The 16,697-nt window shown below is 41.5% G+C and overlaps 1 protein-coding gene across 1 annotated transcript in view; it reads right to left on the bottom strand.

Moving 5' to 3' along the window:
• ERMP1 (endoplasmic reticulum metallopeptidase 1) overlaps positions 1-16,697 on the bottom strand; it is a 61,375-nt gene that overhangs the window by 24,061 nt on the left and 20,617 nt on the right. The window contains exons 5-8 of the mRNA XM_069576483.1: positions 7,638-7,784; positions 6,885-6,977; positions 4,290-4,502; positions 1,580-1,800 (exon numbers count right to left, since the gene is read on the bottom strand). Coding sequence (XP_069432584.1) covers positions 1,580-1,800; positions 4,290-4,502; positions 6,885-6,977; positions 7,638-7,784 — 674 coding nt within the window. The remainder of the gene's footprint in view (positions 1-1,579; positions 1,801-4,289; positions 4,503-6,884; positions 6,978-7,637; positions 7,785-16,697) is intronic.

Genomic DNA, 16,697 nt, shown 5'->3' on the forward strand with positions numbered 1-16,697 from the left:
TGCCCATCAACCAGTTCCCTGGTACATTTCTACTCAGACCACAAAAAAACGCAGTTCAAATGTCACCACCCTCTTCATGAAGCCTTCCTGACTTCCACAAACAAAATTCATCTCTCCTGGCCCTATAACCCTACAGCACGGTGAACCTATCACTCTCTTTCACTTTATCCCAGTGCACTGAAGTCACTGTGGTTTCCCCATCATTTCATCCCCCAGTGAGACTGTGACCTTCTCAAAGGAAAGACTACATCCCCAGTCTCTGTACCAGGCCTGAAGATGGGAACCCACTGGGCACTCAAAGACAACGTGAGACAAAAATGCACATGTTACTCTTTCTACTGTGCCTTCAGCCCAAAGTTTCATAACTGGACAACTGAAATTAGAATTTTACTAAGCATTCCTGTTTTACCCTCTATTGTACCCAAGTGCCATATCAACCAGGGTGTCAGCCACACTCTGGTTACATCCCACTGCAGCAAGAATAAATACTTGAAATTGAGCCGCATCATGTAGTTCTTTTGGAAACTGAAGTCATGAAGATATAAGTGTTGGCTCAACCATACACAGATGGCTAACCTCAATGAATCTTTCTTCAGTAGGGCCTGCCACACAGAAGGGCTCCTTAAACCATATCCCAACATGAACTGAACTGAGACCCAGCTTCAGGCACTGAAGACATGCAAGTGAAAATATGCTGTTTATAGTCTTCCGTGTCTCCAGTCTAATCCCCAGCAGGACAAACCGAGATGAACAGGTGTGCACATGCCATACTGAAAATGATGAAGACAGACAGACTTTCCCTTTTATTATCTCAGGAAATCAGAACGTGTGTCGCTTGCTCTCTCACTAATTATTCAGTTTTTAGCCCTGCTCTCTCATAAACCTAATACTTAACTTTGTTTTTACCAAACAAATGTACACAGTTGAAACCATGACTACGGCTATTTCTCGAAGACAGCATATGTCATTTTGGAACTCTCTCTCCCTTCGCTTTCTCTCCTCAGCAATGTGTCATTAACCCCCAGACCACCTAGCATGCTGACAGAATCTGTATCAACAACACAGGTTAAAAAAAAAGTAAAGAAGACTGAACATGTTCAGTGCAGCTTCAGATACAGTGCTCAGCCAGGCAGAAAAGAGTGTCAGTTCTGTGCCAGAGACTGCCTAAGCACGGGGGACCGTGAACAAAACCACCCTTGCCCTCGAGCTGACAGTCCGTCGGGGAACAGAGCTTTTCAAATAAAAATAACCGGTGGTCCCAGGGAAGGCTGGTAGATTAAGGAGCATGGTTATAAAAACTGCCACTGTCAGCAGAGGCAGAAGGCATGCTAACACACCTTGGTGTCACCAACACCCCAAACACTGTTTGCCAGCCATGTAAACTCATTTATTTAAAGTCTGCAACCCTCCGAATAAGAAGTTTTCCAGAAAGTCAACATGGTTCTGGGAGTCAATTTTCCATAACCATGCCAAACAGTTTTTGGTGTCACAAAAGGCCAAACATAAGGAACCCCACCTGAGTTTGTCTTCAATCCTTGAAGGTGGCAGAAAGAAATCAATGAAAAAGCCCAACACTTACCACATAATAAAATCTTTTCGCAAGGGTATGTATGAATATTATTTTGGCTACAGCTGCAGTTCCATACAGACAAACGGAGACATAGAAGTGGTTATACCATGAGAGGGACTGTCCAATAAGGGAGATGAACACTGCTAAAATGAGAACTGTAACCAAGCTGGTAAACCAGCTTATCAGAGTGATGCCAAGTCCACAGAAGAAGTCCTTTGTGTAGGTAGCAACTGACGGAGAGAAAAAAAGAGTAGTGATCACTGTCTTTATCAAATCAATTTCACAACCAGTTAGAATTAAAGGAGCAAACATTAAAACAAAATTTACCACTATAATTGAAAATATTAAAATTTCCTAGGGGTAAGGTTTGTTTAACATTACAACAAGGAAAACAACAGTGAATAAAACTCGTATGAACATTTGCTGAGAGTCGGTGGGTACAAAAGACCCAAAGAGGTAAGTCTTCAGGAAAAGTTCAGCTATATTCCTGACTGGGAAAGGGAGTCATCTTGATTTTTATCACCTCTGGAATGCTCTGTGTATTGAAATAACAGCAAAAATGGAAGGCAGAGTTACATATCAAATCTCAGCAAAAGCAACAACACAAGAAGAGAAGCAGCATGAGAAAATAACCAGTAATTAAGGGATGTTTAAACCGCTGCTAAATATCTGACCTGCTAACAGCACACACTAACTTAAGACTATTAAATAGTTCAAGCAGAGGCAAACCAGTTTAACCAGAAGCAGTTCATTCATACTCCAGAACAGGGTGCTACTGGTCCACAATGTGGACACTTTTTAAGGGGACTCTTCACTAAGTCAATCTTTACAAACCATTTTCTACAAGCTTTTGAAATACTTCCATGAAGTGCATAAGTACACCAAAATTGCATGCTTCACCAAGACTAAAAGTATAATGAGCATATCACTCTGATAATCATTTAGGAATTTCTTCAGTTCAGTTGCTCAGTCATATCCAACTCTTTGCAACCCCATGGACTGCAGCTTGCCAGACTTCCCTGTCCATCACCAACTCCCAGAGCTTGCTCAAACTCATGTCCACTGAGTCAGTAATGCCATCCAACCGTCTACTGGATGTCGTTCCCTTCTCCTGCCTTCAGTCTTCCCCAGCATCAGGGCCTTTTCCAGTGAGTCAGTTCTTCACATCAGGTGGTTAAAGTATTAAAGTTCCAGCTTCAGCATCAGTCCTTCCAATGAATATTCAGGACTGATTTCCTTTAGGATTGACTAGTTTGGTCTCCTTGCAGTCCAAGGGACTCAAAAGAAGAATCTTCTCCAAAGCATCAGTTCTTCGTTGCTCAGCTTTCTTTATGGTCCAACTCTCACATCCATACATGACTACTGGAAAAACCATAGCTTTGACTAGATGGACCTTTGTCAGCAAAGGAGTGTCTCTTCTTTTTAATATGATGTCTAGCTTTGTCATAGCTTTTCTTCCAAGGAGTAAGCATCTTTTAATTTCATGGCTGCAGTCACCATCTGAGTTTTTTTGGAGCCCAAGAAAATAAAGTCTGTCGCTGATCCATCGTTTCCCCATCTATCTGCCATGAAGTGATGGGACCAGATGCCATGATCTTAAGTTTTTTGAATGTTGAGTTTTAAGCCAGCTTTTTCACTCTCCTCTTTCATTTTCATTAAGAGGCTCTTTAGTTCCTCTTCGCTTTCTGCCATAAGGGTGATGTCATCTGCATATGTGAGTTTATTGATATTTCTCCCAGCAGTCTTGATTCCAGCTTGTGCTTTATCCAGCCCAGCATTTTGCATGATATACTCTGCATATAAGTTAAATAAGCAAGGTGACAATATACAGCCTTGCCATACTCCTTTCCCAATTTGGAAACAGTCTGTTGGTCCATGTCTGGTTCTAACTGTTGCTTCTTGATGTGCATACAGTTTTCTTAGGAGGTAGGGATGGTTGGCAGAGGTATTTCCATCTCTTGAAGAATTTTTCCACAATTTGTTGTGATCCACACAGTCAAAGGCTTTGGTGTAGTCAATAAAGCAGAAGCAGATGTTTTTCTGGAACTCTCTTGCTTTTTCTATCCAACGGATACTTACTGGCAATTTGATCTCTGGTTCCTCTACCTTTTCTAAATCCAGCCTGAACATCTGGAATTTCTCAGTTCATGTACTGTTGAAGCCTGGCTTGGAGAATTCTGAGCATTACTTTGCTAGCGTGTGAGATGAGTGCAATTGTGCGGTAGTTTGAGCATTCTTTGGCATTGCCTTTCTTTGGGATTGGAATGAAAACTGACCTTTTCCAGTCCTGTGGCCATTGCTGAGTTTTCCAAATTTCCTGGCATACTGAGTGCAGCACTTTCACAGCATCGTCTTTTTAGGATCTGAAATAGCTCAACTGGAATTCCATCACCTCCATTAGCTTTGTTCGTACTGATGCTTCCTAAAGCCGACTTGACTTCAACTGCAGGATATCTGGCTCTAGGTGAGTGATCACACCATCATGGTTATCTAGGTCATTAAGATCTTTTTTGTATAATTCTTCTGTGTATTCTTGCCACCTCTTGTTAGGTCCATACCATTTCTGTCCTTTATGCAAGAAATTTCTTACAACAGTGTAAATCAAATGTTATTTTTCTTAAGATTTGTAACTTCTTGGAAAGATACAAGAAAAGTGCCAAAAAACTTTAGGTAAACTCTACACCCATCCAGTATTGTAGTTTTAGAGGAAAATACTTACTCTTATATTTGGGATGCAGTAATTTCCTTCCCAGGTATAAAACAACAGCCATCACCACCATATAGTTAATTATTGAGCCAACACGAGATGGGTAAGCGATGACAAACAGGCCAAGCACATCAAAGAAGACCATGTTTCCATGTTGATACTTAGAAGAAGAAGCCAACATATCAGATGTAGCTAGATATTTAAGAACTGCTAAAATGTTGTCACCTATTAGTAAAAAGAAATGAAAGGTAACAACGTTGAATAAACCATCCACTGCTGGAGTCAAGGAGTACCTAAAAAGACTATGAACAGAAACAGCTTTCTAACCATCCTACTGCTCGCCCCAGTTTTTCTTGCTAACTATCTCTTATAAGGTCCATGCCCTTATGTGCTGTTTCTTCTCTGCTTTGAAACTCAGTGACCTGGTCTTCATCCTTTCTCTTCTACTTATTATAGCTACTCCCTGATCAACTGTACCCTTGCTGGTGACAAACCCAACAGCTATTTCTCAGTCTCTATTCATTTAATATATGCTTAACATAGCAGACACTGCTCTGACATGGAAATTCAGTGGGGAACCAAGAACCTCAAGAAGCTCACAGACACCAAACAAGTTATTACACATGTATTAAGAATTAACAAGGACTTCTCTGCTGGTCGAGTGGTTAAGAATCCACCTTGCAATTCAAGGCATGCAGGTTCAACCCCTGTTCAGGGAACTAAGGTCACACATGCCATGGGGCAACTAAGTCCTCATGCCCACTCTACTGAGCCCATGCTCTGGAGCCTGCACCCACAAGCCTACATGCCCCAGTGAAAGATCCTATGTGCCACAACTAAGACCCGATGCAGCCAGATAAATACATATCAATAATAATAAGGAACGTCAGTAATATCTCAATTAAAAAAAGACAGTATGGAGAAAGTGCCCTAAGAACATATCAGGGAGACTAGTGGAGTTGGAGAAATCAGGGAAGCACCTGAGGAAGTGAATTTCTAGCTAAAGGATGGATAGGAGCTACAACAGGGAAGAGATTTTGTTTAAAGACCTGTGTAGATAAAGGCCCCAAGGAGGGGGGAAATGTCCAGAATGAGGAGCGAGAGGATTTTGCAAATGAAGCTGGAGAGTGGGCTGAGTCATTGTCAGGCAGAAGCTGGCACCTCAGAGGCCGTCATAAGTATCTGTTACATCAATCAGTGACTGAGTTTAAACTATAATGAAGAATTATAAAAAGCTTTGAATGGCTGGCATATCTGCTGATGCTCATTCCATCCTGGACTTCCTCTTCTTTTCACTGAGGACACCACACTGTCTCACTGTGGGATTTCTCTCATTGGCTCTCCTGCCGCCTTCAAATGCATCTCCCCCTAAGCTCAGGTTTGTTTCACTCTTCCAAAAACCATTTCCATTCTCCAGACGTCTATGGTTTTGACTGTGCCTTTAATTTCCAAACCCAGATACCCAGTTCTGCCATGGTCTCTAATGGTGCGTCTGCGTTTTCATCTGGTCAGTTCACAGACGCCCTCTGTCTCATGTCTGACAGAGTTCACAGCCTCGTGCCCTCCTCACTACTGCTCTGGGCGGGCGCCTTCCCATGTCCAGTTATGGTCAGTGGTGTCATCTCTCCCGGGCCAGCCAGGCTTGACCCTCTGAGGTCTTCCTTGGTGCCATCCATCCGATGCATCCCTGCTATGTAACCTATCAAGTCTTGTTGAGTTTTCATTCAAAATGTACCTAGTTTTCCACCCTTGATTTCATGTCTATCTTTTGCCAGCACTATAGTCTAGGTCTTCGTATGCCACACTAAAATTACTGTTGGAACAGCCCTGACTCTTGGCTCTCTCCCCTTCTCTCCCATATACTCCATACTGCATCACCAGACTCACAGCTTTTTAAACCACCACTCATTCACATATGCAGGCCTTTAATGATCTCTTATTCCTACAGCATCTGCTTGCTGACTTTTAAAGCCATCTACAGCTTTCTCTACCCCCATACACCTCTGCCTCATTTCCCTCTATGTCTGAAAAATGCAACCTCCATTCACACTGTAGTCTAACAGTCCTCGGCCCAAACAAGCCCTACTCACGCAGAACTCTTACTCGAACAGGCTCTTTCCCACTGTGCCAGATCCCAACTCTTTGCAAGGCTCAGCCTCAGACTCACTTCCCCTGACTACTACTGATGTCACTGGAAAACATTTTAACTCCCCTGTCCTGACACCTGTCCTATATAACTGGCTCACCTGTCCTCACCACACAACCTTGGATCAATGTAACTTTTCCATACCTGGGCAAGTTGCCGAATGTGTGTTTGTGCCACCTCCAATGTACAGCTTCCATTTTGGCTACACTCTGAATACTCAGCAATGTTTTCATAACCCTAGATCAACTCCCTTTCAAATTCCTCATAATAAATAGTTTTAGGTTCTTAACTGCTAAACTAGACTTTGAGGCTAAAATTCAAAGCCTCGTCTAACTCCAAAGCCCCACTTCATTCACACCATACACTGCCTCCCTAATGCACAGGACACAGAGTATCTATACACTCACAGGTCATCCATAATATTCCGTCTTAATATCAAAAGTCTAAATGAGAATACCAACCTGCTCTCTGAATGGAATCTGTTAGAATTCTGTCCGCTGTGTCATACTTGGTGTGATAAATGTATCCATTCTCAATAAAAGCTAAGTCTATTCCTAAGACATACAGGAAAAAAAAAAAAGTCATTTTACTTTAAAGATTGACTTCAATTTAAGGCCTCTTTGTTTAATGTATTAAATTCCTAAAAGACATCAAAGCAGTAGCATGACTGCTTTGTCACATTCAAGAAGGAATGATGAAATTCTCACAGAACCTATAGCTATGGTACATAATTCAATATATAATGACTGGGGCATTACAAGTCACACAGCAAGGAGTAGGAATACTGGCATGGGAGGTCATCAAAACTTTACCATCTACATCCTTGCTAGGCCAGAGCCAAATTTTAACTTTAAATAAGCTGTACAAGTCCCCAGGGCAGTTGGCAAACCAAGGTAACAATGAAAAAGATCCCTGAAGGATCTATTACCATCTTTTGGGAATGAAGTGCTAAACAGTTCTCCCCTGTTCTTCTGTCACATTGTGGGCCAAGATGACATGTTCTAAAAAAAGGAAGCATTTAAAGTAAATTGGAAAAAATAAAAAAAATAAAGTAAATTGGAGTTTAAAAGAAAAGGAGACTATCAGGAACTCTCTTTCCGTGAGTCAGTATATATAGTTCTCACATAAAAATCTGCTCTCAGAAAATGCTGCTTACTCACAAACTTCCAAAAAGTAAGCATTGTCACAGAAAAGTTCATAATAATTGACAATACCTGGAATGTTCCCAAAATCCCTGTAGATCCGGAAGTCAGTATCTGAAGGAATGATTCCACTCTGGAAAACCTCCTGAGCCACCACCGAAGCAAATGGGTGTTTAGCTGCTGAGACATAAGCTTGGACCAACCAAGGATTTTCAGGACCTGAAATGAAACATGACAACAATATGAGGTTAATCTGGAATTTTTTAACATACATAAAATAGTTACTATGGTGATCTGGGGAGATAGGTCAAGAGTTTCGTTTTTTTAATCCTCTTTTCTATATTTTCCAACATTTCTTTGATAAACGTATATGATTATTTTAAATGAAAAATAATCTTGTGGAAAACAAAATTGCTTTTAATAATAAGATAACAGCAATATAAAAAGTTTAAGTTTAAAAATGAAAAACCACTCACAAGACCATCATCCGAAGATAACTGTTATCATTTTTATGTCTTCAACTTATGTATGACTTATAAACGTATGTGTGTGTACACAGATGTACTGATAGGGTATGTATAATCTTTACATTTCTCTTTCACTCAGATATGCAGATGACACCACCCTTATGGCAGAAAGTGAAGAGGAGCTAAAAAGCCTCTTGATGAAAGTGAAAGAGGAGAGTGAAAAAGTTGGCTTAAAGCTCAACATTCAGAAAATGAAGATCATGGCATCTGGTCCCATCACTTCATGGGAAATAGATGAGGAAACAGTAGAAACAGTGTCAGACTTTATTTTTTTGGGCTCCAAAATCACTGCAGATGGTGACTGCAGCCATGAAATTAAAAGACGCTTACTCCTTGGAAGAAAAGTTATGACCAACCTAGATAGCATATTCAAAAGCAGAGACATTACTTTGCCGTCTAGTCAAGGCTATGGTTTTCCCAGTGGTCATGTATGGACGTGAGAGTTGGACTGTGAAGAAGGCTGAGCACCGAAGAAATGATGCTTTTGAACTGTGGTGTTGGAGAAGACTCTTGAGAGTCCCTTGGACTGCAAGGAGATCCAACCAGTCCATTCTGAAGGAGATCTGCCCTCGGATTTCTTTGGAAGGAATGATGCTAAAGCTGAAACTCCAGCACTTTGGCCACCTCATGCGAAGAGTTGACTCATTGGAAAAGACTCTGATGCTGGGAGGGATTGGGGGCAGGAGGAGAAGGGGACGACCGAGGATGAGATGGCTGGATGGCATCACGGACTCGATGGACGCGAGTCTGAGTGAACTCCGGGAGATGGTGATGGGCAGGGAGGCCTGGCGTGCTGCAGTTCATGGGGCCGCAGAGTCGGACACGACCGAGCGGCTGCACTGAGCTGAACTGACACTGTACTAAACATATTCCTATGTTGCTGGTTATTACAGTGATTATTTAAGATCACAATGATCATGGTCCGGTGGTTAAGAATCCACCTTTCAATGCAGGAGATGCAGGTTCCATGATCAGGAACTGAGCTCCCACATGCTGCAGGGCAACTAAGCCCGCACACGACAGCTAGAGAGCCTGCACGTTGCAGTGAAAAGATGCTGCCTGCCACAACTAAGACCCAAAGCAGCCAAATAAATTTTAAGTGATCATTTTAATAACTGCATAATTACTGAATATATCATAAAGTTCCTTATTATTACACATAACTTTGATCATTGTTAATAATTCCACATTAACATCTCCATGCATATACACTTTTCAAATATAGGAGTTTTTTCTTTCGGAAAGCAAGATAAATTATATTACTGTCCCCAATTATTCACTCTTCCCTCTCACATAACTTACAGTGCCTCCTGTGGAAGCAGCACATACATGAATTGCTTCAGCCAACTAACTGTGAATGGGAGAGACACGGACCCTGAAGAGCCATCACATGGTCCACCTCTCCCGTTAACTTTGGCCCTGAGATCGCTATGTCCCTGATGGGGCTTCTTCAGCCTGGATCCCAGGATGAATAAGACACATGGAACATCATAACCATGGGACGTAGCTGCAATTACCCAGGAACCAGAATGTAACATGAGCAACAAATAAACCTTTGCTGTTGTAATCCACTGAGATTCAGGGGTTGCATATTACAACTAAATTTAGCAAAAAGTTATCTGATGTTGACAGATCACGTAACTCCGTTTCAGAGAATCCAAGAATATGTTTTTAACTTTATAACCAGATAATCATTTGCTTTCCTACAGGAAAAACAAACAAACAAACAAACAAATCATAAATGGTGGAGGATAGAAGGGGTGAAGGAACACTACAGAATCAGATACCCAGGTGACCCAGATACTGGAGTTACCAGGCATGAATTTTAAAATAAATATTAATTATTCAAAAACACAGATGATAGCAAGGGTATCACTAGACAAGTACACACTATTAACAAAGACAGAATGTGTCAAATAGAAACCCTAGAACTGAAAATAATAACTGCTTTAAGAATTTTCATACATACACAGCTTAATACAAAGGTAAAAATAGCAGAAGAAAAATCATAGATCTGGAGAATTAAAGCACAAAAGGAAACAGGGATAGAAAACTCAAAAATGCTTATAAGACATATGGGATAGAGTGAAAAGGTCTAACATGAGTAACTGGAATCCCAGAGGAAAGGGAGGATGGGAATCAAAGCAATGTTTAAAAGAAGTTAAGGCAAATAATTTCTGAAAACTTACAGGAAACACCACCAAGCTGTGAAATCAAAAGGCCCTAGAAAGTCCAAACAAGATAAACATAAAGAAAAACATACTCAGCATCAGGCTCTTTGCTTTTGAATACCATTATCCACTAAAAGAAGCAGTTCTCCCTAGAAATATGCCCAATTCCAAATCTGAGGCTAGGAAAATACTCAAAAGTGGAACCATCTTGTGCCAGAAAGGAAGTGCTCAAACATGTCAAGAGATGTGTCAAAAGGACAGGCACCAGCTGAAGGGGCTGCCATTGGCCTAAACGGGATCAAGTCATGCATTACAATGGTTATAACAGAATATAAAATCCCTGAAATAAAACACATGAAAAACACTGAAATAAACACACACACATAAGGGAGAAGCCTTACAAGGAGCTGAGAGAAGAAGAGAAGTGAAAGGCAAACAAGAAAAGGAAAGATATACCCAACTGAATGCAGAATTCCAGAGAACAGCAAGGAGAACTGAGAAAGCCTTCTTAAGTGAACAGTGCAAAGAAATAGAGGAAAACAACAGAAAGGGGAAGACTACAGATCCCATCAAGAAAACTGGAGATGCCAAGGGAACGTTTCATGCAAAGATGGGCATGATAAAGGACAGAAATGGCAAGGACCTAACAGAAGCAGAGGATGTGGCAAGAATAAACAGAAGAACTACACGAAGAGTCTTAATGACACAGATAAACACAGTGGTATGGTCACTCACCTAGAGCCAGACATCCTGGACTATGAAGTCAAGCGGGCCTTAGAAAGCATTACTACAAATAAAGCTACTGGAGGTGGTGGAATTCCAACTGAGCTAATTAAAATCCTAAAAGATGATGCTCTTAAAGTGCTGCACTCAACAAGTTAGTAAATTTGGAAAACTCAGCAGTGGCCACAGGACTGGAAAAGGTCAGTTTTCATTCCAATTCCAAGAAGAGCAAAGCCAAAGAATGTTCAAACTACCACACAACTGCACTCATTTCATATGCTAGCAAAGTAATGCTCAAAATCCTTCAAGCTGGGTTTCAACAGTACATGAACTGAGAACTTCTAGATGTACAAGCTGGATTTAGAAAAGGTTGAGGAGCCAGAGGTCAAATTGCAACATCCGTCGGATCATAGAAAAAGCAAGGGAATACGAAAAGACATCTACTTCATTCACTACGCCAAAGCCTTTGACTGTGTGGATCACAACAAACTGTGGAAAAATTCTTCAAGAGATGGGAATACCAGAACACATTACCTGTCACCTGTGAAACCTGTATGAAGGACAAGAAGCAACAGTTAGAACTGGACATGGAACAATGGACTGGTTCAAACTTGAGAACAGAGTATGTCAAAGCTATATGTTGTCACCCTGTTTATTTAACTTATATGTAGAGAATATGAGAAATGGTGGGCTGGAATCACAAGCTGGAATGAAGACTTCTGGGAGAAATATTAACCACCTCAGATATGCAGAAGATACCACTCTAATGGCAGAAAACAAAGAGAAACTAAAGAGCCTCTTAATGAGGATGAAAAAGGAGAGTGAAAAAGCTGGCTTCAAACTACGCATTCAAAAAGCAAAGATGATGGCATCTGGTCCTATCACTTCATGGCAAATAGACGGGGGACAAATTTTCTTGGGATCCAAAATCAGTGTGGACAGTGACTGCAGCCAGGAAATTAAAAAGACGCTTGCTCCTTGGAAGAAGAGCCATGACAAACCCAGACAGTGTATTAAAAAGGGACATCACTTTGCCTACAAAAGTCCGTAAAGTCAAAGCTATGCTTTTCCCAGTAGTCATATATGATGTGAAAGTTGGACCATAAAGAAGGCTGAGCACCGAAGAATTGATACATTCAATTGTGGAGCTGGAGAAGACTCTGAATTCAGAGTCCCCTGGACAGCATGGAGATCAAACCAATCAATCCTAAAGGAAATCAACCCTGAATATTCACTAGAAGGACTGATGCTGAAGCTGAAGCTCCAATACTCTGGCCACCTGATGCGAAGAGCTGACTCACTGAAAAAGACTCTAATGTTGTAAAGATTGAAGGCAGGAGGAGAAGGGGAAGACAGAGGATGAGATGGTTAGATGGCATCACTGACTCGATGGACATCTTGACGGACATGAGTTTGAGCAAGTTCTGGGAGTTGGTGACAGACAGGGAAGCCTGGCGTGCTGCAGTCCATGAGGTCGCAAACAGTTGGACACGACTGAGCGACTGAACTGGACTGGACTGTCGCCAGTCAATTGCTAATAAATTATTATTTGCTGTTTATTTTTAATGTATTTTAGACTATGGAGATGATGTTAGACAAAAAGCAAATTTCAGCAATTTTCTTATTCGACTTCAAATGGGTCATAAAGCAGCACAGACAACTTACAACATCAACAAAGCATCTGGCTCGGGAACTGCTAACGAGCGCACAGTACAGTGGTGGTGCAAGAAGTTTGGCAAAGGAGATGAGAGCCTTGAAAGTAAGAAGCACGGTGGCTGGCCATCAGAAGTTGACAACAACCATCTGAGAAGATCATTGAAAATCCTCTTATAACTACACAAGAAGTTGCCCAAGAACTCAATGTCAACCATTCTCCAGTCATTTGGCATTTGAAGCAAATTGGAAAGGTGAAAAAGGTCAGTAATTGGGTGCCTCATGAGTTGACTGCATCTATTTCTGCTTTATTGACTATGCCAAAGCCTTTGACTGTGTGGATCACAGCAAACTGTGGAAAATTCTTAAAGAGATGGGAATACCAGATCACCTGACCTGCCTCCTGAGAAATCTGTATGCAGGTCAGGAATCAACAGTTAGAACTGGACATGGAACAACAGACTGGTTCCAAACAGGGAAAGGAGTACGTCAAGGTTGTATATTGTCACCCTGCTTATTTAACTTATATACAGAGTACGTCATGAGAAACGCTGGGCTGGATGAAGCACAATCTGGAATCAAGATTGCCGGGAGAGATATCAATATCCTCAGATATGCAGATGACACCACCCTTATGGGAGAAAGTGAAGAAGAAATAAAGAGCCTCTTGATGAAAGTGAAGTGGACAGTGAAAAAGCTTAAAGTGTTGGCTTAAAGCTCAAAACTCAGAAAACTAAGATCATGGCATCTGGTCCCATCACTTCATGGCAAACAGATGGGAAAATGATGAGAGAGTTTATTTTGGGGGGCTCCAAAATCACTGCAGATGGTGACTGCAGCCATGAAATTAAGAGACACTTGCTCCTTGGAAGAAAAGTTATGACCAACCTAGATGGCATATTAAAAAGCAGAGACATTACTTTGCCAACAAAGGTCCATCTAGTCAAAGCTATGGCTTTTCCAGTAGTCATGTATGGATGTGAGAGCTGGACTATAAAGACAGCTGAGCACTGAAGAATTGATGCTTTTGAACTGTGGTGTTGGTGAAGACTCTTGAGAGTCCCTTGGACTGCAAGGAGATCCAACCAGTCCATCCAAAAGGAAATTAATCCTGAATATTCATTGGAAGGACTGATGGCAGGCTGACACTCCAATACTTTGGGCTACCTGATGCAAATAACTGACTCATTGGAAAAGACCCTGATGTTGGGAAAGACTGAAGGTAGGAAAAGAAGGGGATGAAAGAGGATGAGATGGTTGGATGGCATCACAGACTCAGTGGACATGAGTCTGAGTAAACTCTGGAGGTTGGCTCTGGACAGGGAGGCCTGGCGTGCTGCAGTCCTTGGGGTCGGACATGACAGAGATAGTTGGACATGACAGAGACTGAGCGAACTGAGTTGACTGCAAATCAGAAACGTCATTTTGAAATGTTGTCTTCTCTTATTCTGTACAACAGCAATGAACAATTTCACAATCAGATTGTGACATGCAGCAAAAAGTGGATTTTATACTAACAGAGACAACCAGCTCAGTGGCTGGACCAAAACAAAGCTCTGAAGCACACCCCAAAGCCAAAGTTGCACCAAAAATAGGTCATGGTCACTGTTTGGTGGTCTGCTGCCTCTCTGATCCACTACAGTTCTGAATCCTAGCAAAACCGTTACATCTGAGAAGTATGCTCAGCAAATTGATGAGATACACCAAAAACTGCAATGTCTGCAGCTGGCACTGTTCAACAGAACAGGACCAATTCTTTTCCACCACATCAGCTGTCCACTCATTGCACAACCAACACTTCTAAAGTTGAACAAATTGGGTTACGAACTTTTGCCTCATTTGCCATATTCACCTGACCTTTTGAGAACCCCATGAACAGTATGGAAAGGCAAAATGATAGGATACTGAAAGAGGAACTCCCCAGGTCAGTAGGTGCCCAATATGCTACTGGAGATCAGTGGAGAAATAACTCCAGAAAGAATGAAGGGATGGAGCCAAAGCAAAAAAAATACCCAGCTGTGGATGTGACTGGTGATAGAAGCAAGGTCCAATGCTGTAAAGAGCTATATTGCATAGGAACCTAGAATGTCACGTCCATGAATCAAGGCAAATTGGAAGTGGTCAAACAAGAGATGGCAAGAGTGAACGTCGACATTCTAAGAATCAGTGAACTAAAATGGACTGGAATGGGTGAATTTAACTCAGATGACCATTATATCTACTACTGTGGGCAGGAATCCCTCAGAAGAAATGCAGTAGCTATCATGGTCAACAAGAGTCCGAATGCAGTACTTGGATGCAATCTCAAAAACAACAGAATGATCTCTGTTCGTTTCCAAGGCAAACCATTCAATATCACAGTAATCCAAGTCTATGCCCCAACCACTAACGCTGAAGAAGCTGAAGTTGAACAGTTCTATGAAGACCTACAAGACCTTTTAGAACTAACACCCCAAAAAGATGTCCTTTTCATTATAGGGGACTGGAATGCAAAAGTAGGAAGTCAAGAAACACCTGGAGCAACAGGCAAATTTGCCCTTGGAATGCAGAATGAAGCAGGGCAAAGACTAATAGAGTTTTGCCAGGAAAATGCACTGGTCATAGCAAACACCCTCTTACAACAACACAAGAGAAGACTCTACACATGGACATCACCAAATGGTCAACACCAAAATCAGATTGATTATATTCTTTGCAGCCAAAGATGGAGAAGCTCTATACAGTCAATAAAAACAAGACCAGGAGCTGACTATGGCTCAGATCATGAACTCCTTATTACCAAATTCAGACTGAAATTGAAGAAAGTAGGGAAAACCACTAGACCATTCAGGTATGACCTAAATCAAATCCCTTATGATTATACAGTGGAAGTGAGAAATAGATTTAAGGGCCTAGATCTGATAGACAGAGTGCCTGATGAACTATGGAATGAGGTTTGTGACTTTGTACAGGAGACAGGGATCAAGACCATCCCCATGGAAAAGAAATGCAAAAAAGCAAAATGGCTGTCTGGGGAGGCCTTACAAATAGCTGTGAAAAGAAGAGAAGTGAAAAGCAAAGGAGAAAAGGAAAGATATAAGCATCTGAATGCAGAGTTCCAAAGAATAGCAAGGAGAGATAAGAAAGCCTTCCTCAGGGATCAATGCAAAGAAATAGAGGAAAACAACAGAATGAGAAAGACAGAGATCTCTTTAAGAAAATTAGAGATACCAAGGGAACATTTCATGCAAAGATGGGCTCGATACAGGACAGAAATGGTATGGACCTAACAGAAGCAGAAGATATTAAGAAGAGGTAGCAAGAATACACAGAACTGTACAAAAAAGATCTTCACGACCTGGATAATCACAATGGTGTAATCACTCATCTAGAGCCAGACATCCTGGAATGTGAAGTTAAGTGGGCCTTAGAAAGCATCACTACGAACAAAGCTAGTGGAGGTGATGGAATTCCAGTTGAGCTGCTTCAAATCCTGAAAGATGATGCTGTGAAAGTGCTGCACTCAATATGCCAGCAAATTTGGAAAACTCAGCAGTGGCCACAGGACTGGAAAAGGTCAGTTTTCATTCCAGTCCCAAAGAAAGGCAATGCCAAAGAATGCTCAAACTACCGCACAATTGCACTCATCTCACATGCTAGTAAAGTAATGCTCAAAATTCTCCAAGCCAGGCTTCAGCAATACATGAACCATGAACTCCCTGATGTTCAGGCTGGTTTTAAAAAAGGCAGAGGAACCAGAGATCAAATTGCCAACATCTGCTGGATCATGGAAAAAGCAAGAAAGTTCCAGAAAAACATCTATTTCTGCTTTATTGACTATGCCAAAGCCTTTGACTGTGTGGATCACAATAAACTGTGGAAAATTCTGAAAGAGATGGGAATACCAGACCACCTAACCTGCCTCTTGAGAAATCTGTATGCAGGTCAGGAAGCAACAGTTGTTAGAACTGGACATGGAACAACAGACTGGTTCCAAACAGGAAAAGGAGTACGTCAAGGCTGTATATTGTCACCCTGCTTATTTAACCTATATGCAGAGTACATAATGAGAAATGCTG

Source organism: Ovis canadensis, chromosome 2 (genome assembly GCF_042477335.2).
Source record: "Ovis canadensis isolate MfBH-ARS-UI-01 breed Bighorn chromosome 2, ARS-UI_OviCan_v2, whole genome shotgun sequence".
NCBI classification, from domain to species: Eukaryota; Metazoa; Chordata; class Mammalia; order Artiodactyla; family Bovidae; genus Ovis; species Ovis canadensis.